This window comes from Malaclemys terrapin, chromosome 8 (assembly GCF_027887155.1).
Source record: "Malaclemys terrapin pileata isolate rMalTer1 chromosome 8, rMalTer1.hap1, whole genome shotgun sequence".
NCBI classification, from domain to species: Eukaryota; Metazoa; Chordata; order Testudines; family Emydidae; genus Malaclemys; species Malaclemys terrapin.
This window is the reverse complement of record NC_071512.1, coordinates 81640481-81652628: the sequence shown is the minus strand read 5'-3', so window position 1 is coordinate 81652628 and position 12148 is coordinate 81640481. Positions and strand designations below refer to the sequence as shown.

The window sequence follows — 12148 nt, the reverse complement described above, 5'->3', positions numbered from 1 at the left end:
TTGCACATAGATTTTAATGTTTTTTATATATCACATCATGAATTCTCTTTATACTTAGGAAGTCTCCATTTCCTTGTATATATATCTTCCAACTGAGAGAGACAAAATAAAACATAATAAGGATAGTTTTATGAAATGTACAAAAGTTAGTGAGTTAAATACTTGCTTCCTGAGTAGGCACTTTGAGTTTTCACATGTTCAGAGTTCTTGTGATCAGAAGTCATGCTCAAAAACTGTTGCTTCAGCCAAGCCCCTCTATCTTCTTCAAATGCCTTTCTCTGAAAAGAGAAATGTCCACTTATATTCTGTACAGAAAGTGGTAGGTTTATAATGATTGATTTGTTCTGCATGTAAAATCATAAAGTGAAGTTCATTCTTATATTGAAAAAGTGGGCAGTTTAACATAGACCTACAACTGAGAGATCCCGGAAAGGATCAAATGGCAAGGGTGTTTGCAAACTGAACCCCCATGGTTTGGCTCACAAGGATGTGCGATGAAGGTCCTTGCAAGTGCCTCTCACTTTACCTTAAGGCAGGGTTCTCGAACTGGGGGTCAGGACCCCTCAGGGGGTCGTGAGGTTATTATGTGGGGGGTCGTGAGCTGTCAGCCTCCACCCTAAACCTTGCTTTGCCTCCAGCATTTATAATGGTGTTAAATTTATAAAAAAGTGTTTTTAATTTATAAGTAGGGTTGCACTCAGAGGCTTGCTATGTGAAAGGGGTCACCAGTACAAAAGTTTGAGAATCACTGCCTTAGGGCTTTTGGCCAGGAAACTACCAGTCAGATGCTAAACCCACCTTCTATGCAGCTGTCAGAAATGACTATGGCTCAGTAAAATAAATAGATTGGTAAATTAACCTAAACTCAACTCCACATACCCCCAATGAGAAATGGGTAAATGCTATTTACCCTCCACTACAATACTACGGTACTGATCATCTTGCAACTCCAAGTGCCTTCTGGGAAGAGAAAAAAGAGCTGGAAAGGAGTCCTGACTACTCCCACCCAAATCTGAGAGAAAAGAACGAGGGTTTCCCTTTCACGTGACTCTGTAAGCAAGGGAGGAGAGAAGTGATGTCAATGTCAGGCAGTCCTCAAAAATCCAGATGGCAGCAGGATGGGGAGGAGATAGTTCCTGTACCTCTTAAGAGATCAGACAAACAGGAGATACCAAGGAAGAGAGGGGACAGGATGTAAGAGCAAGGGAGCAAATTTCCCCATTGTTCAAAATTCTTCTTCCTATGTTCAAAGGAGACACAACAAACCCCGACTCTAGGCTCAGGGGCTGCTGCAAATTTTTCATAAAGATCTACATAGATCACAATACAGATACAGTATTAAAGCATAAGAAGAGAAGCAGTAGCAAACTTATGCATGCAGTGATGCTGCAATAGGTTTAGACACATCTGGTTAAACTTAGCAATATGCCTGTGATACAGTTTAAGAGTACATCCTATATACTCTCACAATCTTATTACTTAAAAAAATATTTTTAAAGTGAAAATGTGGAGAATTTTATAGTGTCTTACTGGAACTGAAAAATATTGATACAATGTGAATCAGTGATATGTATGTACCTATAGATAAAGTCTAAGGCCAAAATGTAAATAAATAAATAATAGAGTGCCTAAAGTTAGGTTCCTAAGTCTCTATCTAGATACCTAAATAAGTGACCTTATTTTCCAAAGCACATGTGCAGATATTTGAAAATCTTGGCCTAAGCTTATAAAAAGAAAAAGAAAATTAGTTATCCTAGGTCAAGCAACTGTATTTGCCAATGTCTGTGTACAAAATGTAGTATTCTGCTATGGGCGAACAGAGTGAGCCATCATATTGTTATTAGTCCTGCATCATATGGTTTACAAGATATGACGGAGGAAAGAGGAAAGAGAGATCTTCCAATAGAAAGACAATAGCAAAGGGATAACAATACACACAAATGCATACTTTCAACATTGGCTAAGTTTTTCCGCTTACTGAGGTTACAAGACTGGCTAATCTTCAGTATTAAAGATCAAAGGCCTATAAAGATACCCTCCCTTTTGAATACCTCAAGTCCTAATCTAATAGCAGCTTCTGTAAAACTTCTTCGCTCTCTCTCAAAGTTCTTTTTTTGTTCTCTAAATAGTTTCCATTCTTCCTGGAGGCGCTCTCTTTCTTCCAACAAATAACAGTCCTGTAGTAACATAGAGGTATCATCATCACATGGAGACATAAGCTGCTGCTGCAGATACAAGGAACAAAAGTCAGAAATGTTATTTAGAAATCATCATATGTTTCTACAAGTTTAGATTTAGATGCCAGCAAAAATTTATTACATGAAAGACAGTCAGGCTTGGTCATAAATGGGCCACTGGCACAGGAAATTAGGAAATGTGGAAGAAGAAACTGCAGAAGGCAAACAAAGAAGTTTAGCACCCTATTCAGAAAGCTGTGGAAAGTAGATGAGATAAGCTTTCTGAATAGGTTGCTAAACTTTGTTGCCTTCTGCAGTTTCTCCTTCTATATGTTCTAACTTCACAACAAAATACTTTGTTTGCCAAGGTAAGAGTCACATCCCTTTTCCCTCTGCTCCAGCCTCCACCGTTGTCAAAAACAGGAACACCCAAATAAAAGGAGGCATCATTAGAGTGATGCTTCAATTCCTACCCGAAGAAGGGAGGAGGAGAAGAAAGCACAGTTTAAAAAAAAAAAAAAAAAAAAAATCAAAAAAGATTCCAACCTGTAATAGTTGTTGCTGAGTTCTGATCATTTCTTTGCATTGCTGAATTTCTAATTCTAGCTTTTCAGTTTCCAGTTCATGGTCCTCTCTTGAAATTACATCGCTGCCATTCAAGGCCCCTGAATGTGCCCGTGACACTAAAAACAAGAAAAGAAAAAAAAAATTGTTTTCGTTTTTTTAAAGTAAAAGAGGCAGCCACTGGTAATGTCTTTCAATAAAGGTGCTAATTTAAGATAAAAAAAGGTTTACAAAATAAATTTAAAGGCATTTTAATATGTATCTGTCCAACCTTGGAATTTGAAAGACCCTGGGTATGTCTGAATAATCACAGGAAATACTGAATAAGTTCTAGCAGAAATATACAGTACTGGATCTCTACACAATCAGTCACATATAAATTACAATTCAATGGATCGTTTTATTACAGGGAAAGACAATACCACTGAATTGCCCCTTAACTATTTCACAATTTCTGGGCTTAACAATTGTCTCTCTGGACCCCTACTTGTAAAACAAGTAGTGTGCTTTGAAGGCTAATAGTTCAGACAAAGTCAGATAGGAAGGGTGAGGGAAGAGCCCATTTAAAATAAAACAAACTCTCCATGGTTTAGGAGAAAACAAAAAGATAATACTTTTAGTATAAACCTTGTTACTGAGCTATTTGAAGATACTGTAAAGAAAAGCAAGTTTAACAGGTTTTGAACAAAATAAAAACAAATATTAAGAAATCAACATACAGACAAGACAACAACAACAAAATAAAGTCAGGGAACCATTTCCTTATTACATATCTTAACTTTTGGATTATCCTACCCATTCCTGGTATGAAGAGGTCACCATTTGGTAGCATATAGACTAGGGGTAGGCAACCTATGGCATGCGAGCTGATTTTCAGTGGCACTCACACTGACCGGGTCCTGGCCACCGGTTCGGGGGGCTCTGCATTTTAATTTAATTTTAAATTAAGCTTCTTAAACATTTAAAAAACCTTATTTACTTTACATACAACAATAGTTTAGTTATATATTATAGACTTATGGAAAGAGACCGTCTAAAAACGTTAAAATGTATTACTGGCACACAAAATCTTAAATTAGAGTGAATAAATGAAGACTCTGCACACCACTTCTGAAAGGTTGCCGACCCCTGATATAGACAGACATGCACTCTGATCTGCTATTCTCTCTCTGGGACAGAGAGAGTCCTTTTGGGCTAAGTATTAAGAGAAGTCTTAGACTCTGATGGCAGCCTTTGCCTAGACCACAAGCAGGCTCCCCGCTGCCTACTAATAAAGTCTCTCCAAGATAGCTTCTGAAACTTGCATTCTACATTTCCATGGAAACAGCACGTAATCACCAGAACATTCTATGGCACCTGCCATTTCAATTTCAGAGATTATATTGTAGCTCACAACATATGTGCCTCATTAATCAGAATTCAGATATTTTAACCACAATAAAATGATTAGTATGACACATTAGTGGCCTACACAGATCTCAATACGAGAAGAAAAGCTGGACTTGTGCAAAGCCCTATTAGCTCTTGAATTTAGTATTGTAATAGCAATATTATGGCCAAGAAAGGTCAGGTCCTTTGCATAAGAGGGTGCAAGTCCCATGCAGGAGGGGAAAAGTAGTTCCTATTCCCCATCCCCAAAAAATGTTATTAGAGGTAGGTGAGTGGAAAGGTCAAAAGGTCTGCATGGACTCCTCCTGATGGTCGAAATGACAGACTGGACTTCTACATAGGGTGCTTCCACAGACGTGCACAGGCTGAAATTGTGAACAAACAGCATCACTTGCCCCATAACCTCAGCCATACAGAACGCAACGCCATCCACAGCCTCAGAAACAACTCTGACATTATAATCAAAGAGGCTGACAAAGGAGGTGCTGTAGTCATCATGAACAGGTCGGATTACGAACAGGAGGCTGCAAGGCAACTCTCCAACACCACATTCTACAGGCCACTATCCTCTGATCCCACTGAGGAGTACCAAAAGAAACTACACCATCTGCTCAAGAAACTCCCTGCTATAGCACAAGAACAAATCTACACAGACACACCCCTAAAGACCCAACCAGGGGTATTCTATCTGCTACCCAAGATCCATAAACCTGGAAATCCTGGATGCCCTATCATCTCAGGCATCGGCACTCTTACAGCAGGATTATCTGGCTATTTGGACTCTCCTCAGACCCTACGCTACCAGCACTCCTAGCTATCTTTGAGACAACACCGACTTCCTGAGGAAACTACAATGCATTGGTGATCTTCCTGAAAATACCATCCTGGCCACCATGGATGCAGAAGCTCTTTATACCAATATTCCACATGAGGATGGACTACAAGCTGTCAGGACCAGTATCCCTGATGAGGCCGTGGCACACCTAGTGGCTGAACTTTGTGACTGTCCTCACCCACAACCTTTTCAGATTTGGGGACAACTTATACCTTCAAGTCAGCGGTACTGCTATGGGTACCCGCATGGCCCCACAGTATGGCAACATTTTTATGGCTGACTTAGAACAATGCTTCCTCAGCTTTCGTCCCCTAGCGCCCCTCCTCTACTTGCGCTACATTGATGACATCTTCATCACATGGACCCATGGGAAGGAGACCCTTGAAGAATGCCACCTGGATTTCAACAATTTCCACCCCACCATCAACCTCAGCCTGGACAAGTCCACACAAGAGATCCACTTCCTGGATTCTACAGTGCAAAGAAGTGATGGTCACAACCACCACCCTATACCGGAAACCTACTGACCGCTATACTTACCTACATGCCTCCAGCTTCCATCCAGGACACATCACACGATCCATTGTCTACAGCCAAGCCCTAAGATACAACCGCATTTGCTCCAATCCCTCAGACAGAGACAAACACCTACAAGATCTTTATCAAGCATTCTTAAAACTACAATACCCACCTGCTGAAGTGAAAAAACAGATTGACAGAGCCAGAAGAGTACCCAGAAGTCACCTACTATAGGACAGGCCCAACAAGGAAAATAACAGAACACCCCTGGCCATCACATACAGCCCCCAGCTAAAACCTCTGCAGCACATCATCAAAGATCTACAGCCTATCCTGGAAAACTATCCCTCACTCTCACAGATCTTGTGAAGCAGGCCAGTCCTCGCTTACCGACAGCCCCCCAACTTGAATCAAATACTCACCAGCAAGTGCACACCACACCACAGAAACACTACTCCAGGAACCAATCCCTGTAACAAACCCCGTTGCCTACTCTGTCCCAATATCTACTCTAGCGACACCATCAGAAGACCCAAGCACATCGGTCACAGCATCAGGGGAGGGGCTCATTCACCTGTACATCTACTAACGTGATATATGCCATCATGTGCCAGCAATGCCCTCTGCCATGTACATTGGCCAAACCAGACAGTCTCTATGTAAAAGAATAAATGGACACAAATCAGACATCAGGAATGGTAACATACAAAAGCCAGTAAGAGAACACTTCAATCTCCCTGGACAGTCAAAAACAGATTTGAAAGCAGGGCGGATAAAAATCAATGTTTTTTTTTTTTTGTTTTTTTTTTTTAAGTAACAAAAAAAAAAATCAGATTTTTTAAATTTAAATCAGATGTTTTTGATGAAATGCTTTTTGGGGAAAAAACGATCTAAAGATAGTTTTAATTAAGATACATTATAGATCAAAAATATCTCATCATGGAATAGGGATTATAAATTCCAATTCTATAGTCTGAGACAATATATTCATGTAATGTTTAAGAAAAGTTTTGTAAATGAGTTCCAATTGTTCATGGATTAGGGACTGCATCTTATGGTTTCCAGGGGATTCTGTATAGATTAACCTAAATAATCTACCCAATAGGACTCAGTACTCAGTCTAGAAGATACCATCAGAGATGCTTAGTTTTGCAGTTCTCAAACTGTGGATTTGTGTCTCCAGAGATAACATGCTTGTTAACAGCAAAAAACTCTCTCTCTCTCATACACACACACACACGTTTCTACATTTATACTGAATCAAGTAAACTGAAGAAACCTTTTAACTGAAAGTTATCCAGTTCTTCAGAACCCACTATATTTTTGGAGTTATTAATTTCATTATAAAAACCTAGAGGGGAGTTGCTGTAATATAGACCTATTTTTCATTGGAAAAGTAAGGGCTCCATGTATTCTATGAGCTTTATGAAGGAAACATGGATCAAATGAAAAACATTAAATACAATATTATCGTTATAACCTTCCAAACATTTACCCCAGGAAGGGGGAGGATTGGAGAAAGATGTTTTATTTCCTACAACAACCGCCCCCTTGCACACACACAATATTTTTTTAATTATTACAAGTTTTGTTACTTTAATTTCAATGTGCAGACATAGCCATTTGTATATCTGGATGGTTGGATTATGAGCCAAATCTTGATCCCACTGAAGTCAGTGGCAGAACGAATGACTTTAATGGGAAGAATCTGGACATTAGTACACACATACAAAACCAAAAAGCGATGACAGAAACACTGCAAATGTGCAAAATTATCTTTTTACTCCATATAGCTGTCTCTCAACCAGTTTCTCCTCTACTCCCAAACATACCAAATCAATATTCTTCAGAGCAAGCATTCTCAAACATTATCATAGTGTGGACAAATTTTAATAAAGGCATTTTTTCATTGACTATCTGCCTCCCATTCAAAGTTTTGTGGGTGACCTCCCTGCCTGTTCATGATTGCATAACATCCCTCTGATAGCTAATGAAAAAGTAAAAATATTTATGTATTTTAGCTGTTTCTAAAGCTATTTAGCAGCTAGAAATTAATAGAAACTAGTACTATGCCACCAGCCAGTTCTCCCTAGAAAGGCATGTGAAGCCCAAAAACTTTGAAAATGATTTAGATACTTTTTGTGCTTAATTATTTCAAGTTCTTTTATTTTCACTATACTGGTAACTCAAATAGCCAGGATGACAGACAACAGAAGTCAAATTTAACACAGGCCATCTTTCTGCTGAAACCAACAATGAAAGATATCTTCCTTCAACAAATGATAACCTCAGTCAGGGATAACAGTGTTGCTACATGAGAGTTTCGCAGCCCTCCTGTGATTAAATCTTTTGTATTTCTATTTCTGTTGCATGGCACTTGAGGCAACCTACTGTGTCGTGATTTTTTTTAATGTTCTTTTAAAAACTTTCTAGCTTGGGTATTGTTATGTCAAATGGGTCAGAGTATAACAAATAACACTATGGAAATGGAGTTGCCACAAACATCATGATGATGCAGAATACAGGCTTATGATGACACTCACCTTGGTTATCCAGTTTTTCAACATGATTTTTCAGCATTCTCCACTGCTTTCTAATGCTGTTGGTAAGCTGTTCTCGCACAGTTTCACAAGAAAGTTCCCACATATTCTCTTTATTTAATTCTACAGCATCTTCCTCCATGTCTGATAGTACCTGTAAAAGCAAAAACAAGAGTCTGATGAAGCAGTCCTCTATATTTTTCTATGGGGCTTATTAATTGTATGAGGGAAAAGGAAATTCTGAGAGTTTCCATTTACGCAGTTTGGACCTGGCAGGGAGTTTGACTCTCTAAATGCACGGATTGCAGGGGTTATGCAAGGCAGACCTTCCACATTACTTCCTAGCTGCCCTTGTCCCTCAATATGCAGAATGAATATCAGCCAGCAAGATACTGATGACGCAAACACATATACCCCTTCCTGAAGTGGATAGCTCAGTGGTTTGAGCATTGGCCTGCTAAACCCAGGGTTGTGAGTTCAACCCTTGAAGGGGCCATTTAAGGATCTAGGACAAAAATCTGTCTGGGAATTCGCCCTGCTTTGAGCAGGGGCTTGGACTAGAGGATCCCCTGAGGTCCCTTTCATTCCTGATATTCTATATAAAAATTTTAGATTCTGAGGAGTCATGCTGCTAAATCTTCCGCCTGGCAGCTGCTCTTGAAACACCAATTCCGGGAGTGAGGAGCTCACTATGCAGCATGTGACATGTTTTAAGAACATAGGGGTGGGGTATGTATAATCTTATATGTGGGGATTACTCATCTAGACAGAGGAAAAGAATTATCCTGTGGAGAGCAAGTAACTGGTTCTACCTCCTTCTTATTCATAGTGCACCGGTGGGGGCAAAGGCAAGATGAGTGAGAAGAGGGGGTGAAGTACAGTGAACAATGCTGTGGAGCCAGAATTCCCTTGTCCCACTTCTCTTTAGCATCCCTAGGCCTGATGCACCCAATGTAAATCCTCCCTACTCAGAAGCAGACAGAAAAGACTGGCTCCTAAATTAATTCAGACAGATAAAACTGACGTGTTCAAGAGTGGAAAAAACGGTTCCTCTACATATGCTGCAACATTTACTCACTAAATGAAATGTAGTGTTTCTGGGGGTTTTGGAAACTGCAATACCAGCAAAGGAGGGAAGAGAGAGAAATTTAATATTCTATCTAATTCCATAAAGACAATTTTTCTTGAGGTTCCTATGTGTATAATGCCTAGCACAATGAGGGCCCAATCCTGACTGGGCCTCTGGCTGCTACTGTAGTAATAAATATTAATATCAATAGTACCCTAGTCCAAAGCTCTGCATTCCAGGCCAATAACCGCACATGACTCAGTATAATGTTGCTAAGTAACAAGAAGCCAAGCCACCGGTGTGATCATTGGGGCAGCAAAAGATGTCAGGGTTTTTTGTTTTAAACCGAAGTTCATTTAGGCACACTTGTTTTGAATCAGTAATAACTGCTTTAAAAACAAAACAAAGAACCTCAAATAGTTATCGGTTTCAGAGGGGTAGTGCGTTAGTCTGTATCAGCAAAAAGAACAAAAGAGTACTTGTAGCACCTTAGAGACTAACAAATTTATTTGGGCATAAGCTTTCGTGGGCTAAAACCCACTTCATCGGACGCACAAATAATTTGTTAGTCTCTAAGGTGCCACAAGTACTCCCCGTTCAAATAGTTATGTTTTCCTTTTTTACATATATAATTTAAGTAAGTTTCTGATCATTGGATTACTGTACATAAGTATCAATATCTAGCACTGCTTTAGTTGGAAATCTACCATTCCATTTTTAGAGGTTTACCAAAATTTCACCCCAGAATGAGTGTATTTTACATTAAGAGGTCTTTGCTTAGGAGCACAAGTTAGCTTTACCCAGTATAGAGACACATTTATTTTCCCCCCATAAACTTAATGATTTTGTCAACTTTTTAATATTCATACGAGTTTTCTAGACAAGTAAAAAAATAGTTAATACTTTGTGCCTATAACCTATGTCAAAAATGAACCCAGGGTGCTTTTGACTGAGTATTTGCAAATAGTTAATCTATTAGACCAACTAGATTTTTAGAATATACAGAAGTAAAAAAATTGCTAAAATATTTGCATTTGGAGAGCAGCTAATGCATAGGCCCCATAAGTAGAGACCTGCAAATCCTCAGATATCCGCTCTGTATCCACAGATATCCTCACCCACAGATCATTTTTGCGGATCGCAGATCAGATGCAGATCCAAATTTTGTATCCGCACAGAACCTCTACCCATAAGTATTTAGCAATCACTACTTCGACTCTGCTGGTTATTCATTTTACAAAGTAGCTGAATGCCCCTCCAAGAAGTTAAATGAGGCTTATGTGTTTTGGGTTTTTTTTAAGTCTGCTATAAAAAAAGTTATACCACAAGAGATCAACAAAGAACTGTAGAAATTTGATTCAGTCACTTAAGAACATTTCATTGCAAAGCATAAAGTCCTGTTATTCCTCCAGTATGTCTTGGTACACAAGCACACATATGCCTCAGTGCTGAAGCTGGATCTGCATGGGTGGCCCATAGAGTTTGGGCCGAACCCCACTGTCTTCACTGGGTCCCAGCCGGCATGGGAGTCCACCCGTGCATATGCTTTTACAGGACTGTAGCCACAGTATGTAACATGCATCCTGTGTATAAATGGGGCCTTAGCAGTGGAACAGTTCCACAATACTGAATTGCAGTACTACATTATAAAGTGGAATTTCAACCTACAGTAAGATTCTTTCCTAAAGAAGGAGTCAGACACTTGACATACTAATTAGAGCACTATACACACCGTGGGCCTGCTTTGCCTGCTGCAGGATATACGAGAATTCTCAGTGAAGTTAAGGGGAATTACTCATACCCTGTGGCAAGAAGGCCGAGCCCAATGTAATATTTCAATTACAATAAGGTGCCTAAAACTACTGAATCCCCAAAAACATCACTTAATCAAGCAGCTCTGTTAGACATCTCATCCACAACGGTTTTGATTCTAAAGCACATTTAAAAGATTCCTTTATGATTACATATGTTTTCATACCCACTTCTGCCACAACATCTACAAGCAATAAAGCAATGTGTGATGGCCCCAGTGTGAACAATGGAAGGGAATTACTAGCAGAACTGAAAACCATTCTATTTAGTGATAAAAGTTTTCCTGATAGCAGCTGCAGATTTTTAGAAGAAACATTGATTTATCTAGCCTGTCCGTCTTAGAGCCCACCCTACTTATAATCACCATGTTTTTCTAGATACAGTACATACTGGAAGTACAATTTTCCAACATAAGCACCTTAAGAGGTTGTCCAATCACACTAGGACATTGAAAATCAGCACCTAAGTCCATTTTCTATACCCAAATATCTGAGCAAAATGCAGAATTCGGACAGCCTACTTAAGTCCATTTGAACAGTGGGCCCCTCATGAGACAGTAACTAGTGCAGGTGGAAAGTTTTAAGAAGTAGGGTAATATTTTTGTATGACCCAATGACTGTGCATAGTACTAGTTCAATATATAGTAGGGGTTTTTTTAAAAACAAAAATAAAAACACTTACCGGCCCAATGCCATCTTCAGCTCTTTCCTTAGGTTTCTGTTTCTGTGGTGGGAGAAGTGAAATCATCTCTTTCTTCATTTGCTGAAGAACTTTCTTGAGCTCAGCATTTTCCATTAGAAGCTGTTTTTGACGTTGTTCATAGCCACCTAACAGAACTTTGTACATTTCTTCTTCATTCCTGAAAGCAGAAGCCTTACAATAAATAAATAATTACAAAATACACTTTGATTAAAGTATATATTTATATAGGTATCAACTTACCTGGCTTCTGTTTTACCAGTTCTCCAAGCACCTCTCTTCCCATCAACTCTACCTACATAATTTAGAACATCCATAGCTACAAATGAGAAGGGAAATTAAAGACATTTCAGAGTGAAGTAAAAATCCCAAAAGTATATCTAAATATTCAGGCAACCCTACATTTTCCTTTACATTAAGAAGCCTTACAGGACTGAATATAAAACTCAATCTTTGGACTCACATGAGACCAAAACTTCCTGAAAACAAAACAAGAAAGGGAGATAATGGAAGGAAGAGAAGAAATTTTAATGGTAAAGTTATA

General features: G+C 39.1%; 1 protein-coding gene across 2 annotated transcripts in view; it reads right to left on the bottom strand.

The window, feature by feature from the left end:
* SSX2IP (SSX family member 2 interacting protein) overlaps positions 1-12148 on the bottom strand; it is a 34193-nt gene that overhangs the window by 3109 nt on the left and 18936 nt on the right. The window contains exons 8-13 of one of the 2 annotated variants that reach the window (XM_054038234.1): positions 11848-11923; positions 11587-11764; positions 8028-8178; positions 2724-2860; positions 2052-2225; positions 167-278 (exon numbers count right to left, since the gene is read on the bottom strand). In XM_054038234.1, the coding sequence (XP_053894209.1) occupies positions 167-278; positions 2052-2225; positions 2724-2860; positions 8028-8178; positions 11587-11764; positions 11848-11923 (828 nt within the window). The remainder of the gene's footprint in view (positions 1-166; positions 279-2051; positions 2226-2723; positions 2861-8027; positions 8179-11586; positions 11765-11847; positions 11924-12148) is intronic. The other variant, XM_054038235.1, reaches the window with a different exon arrangement.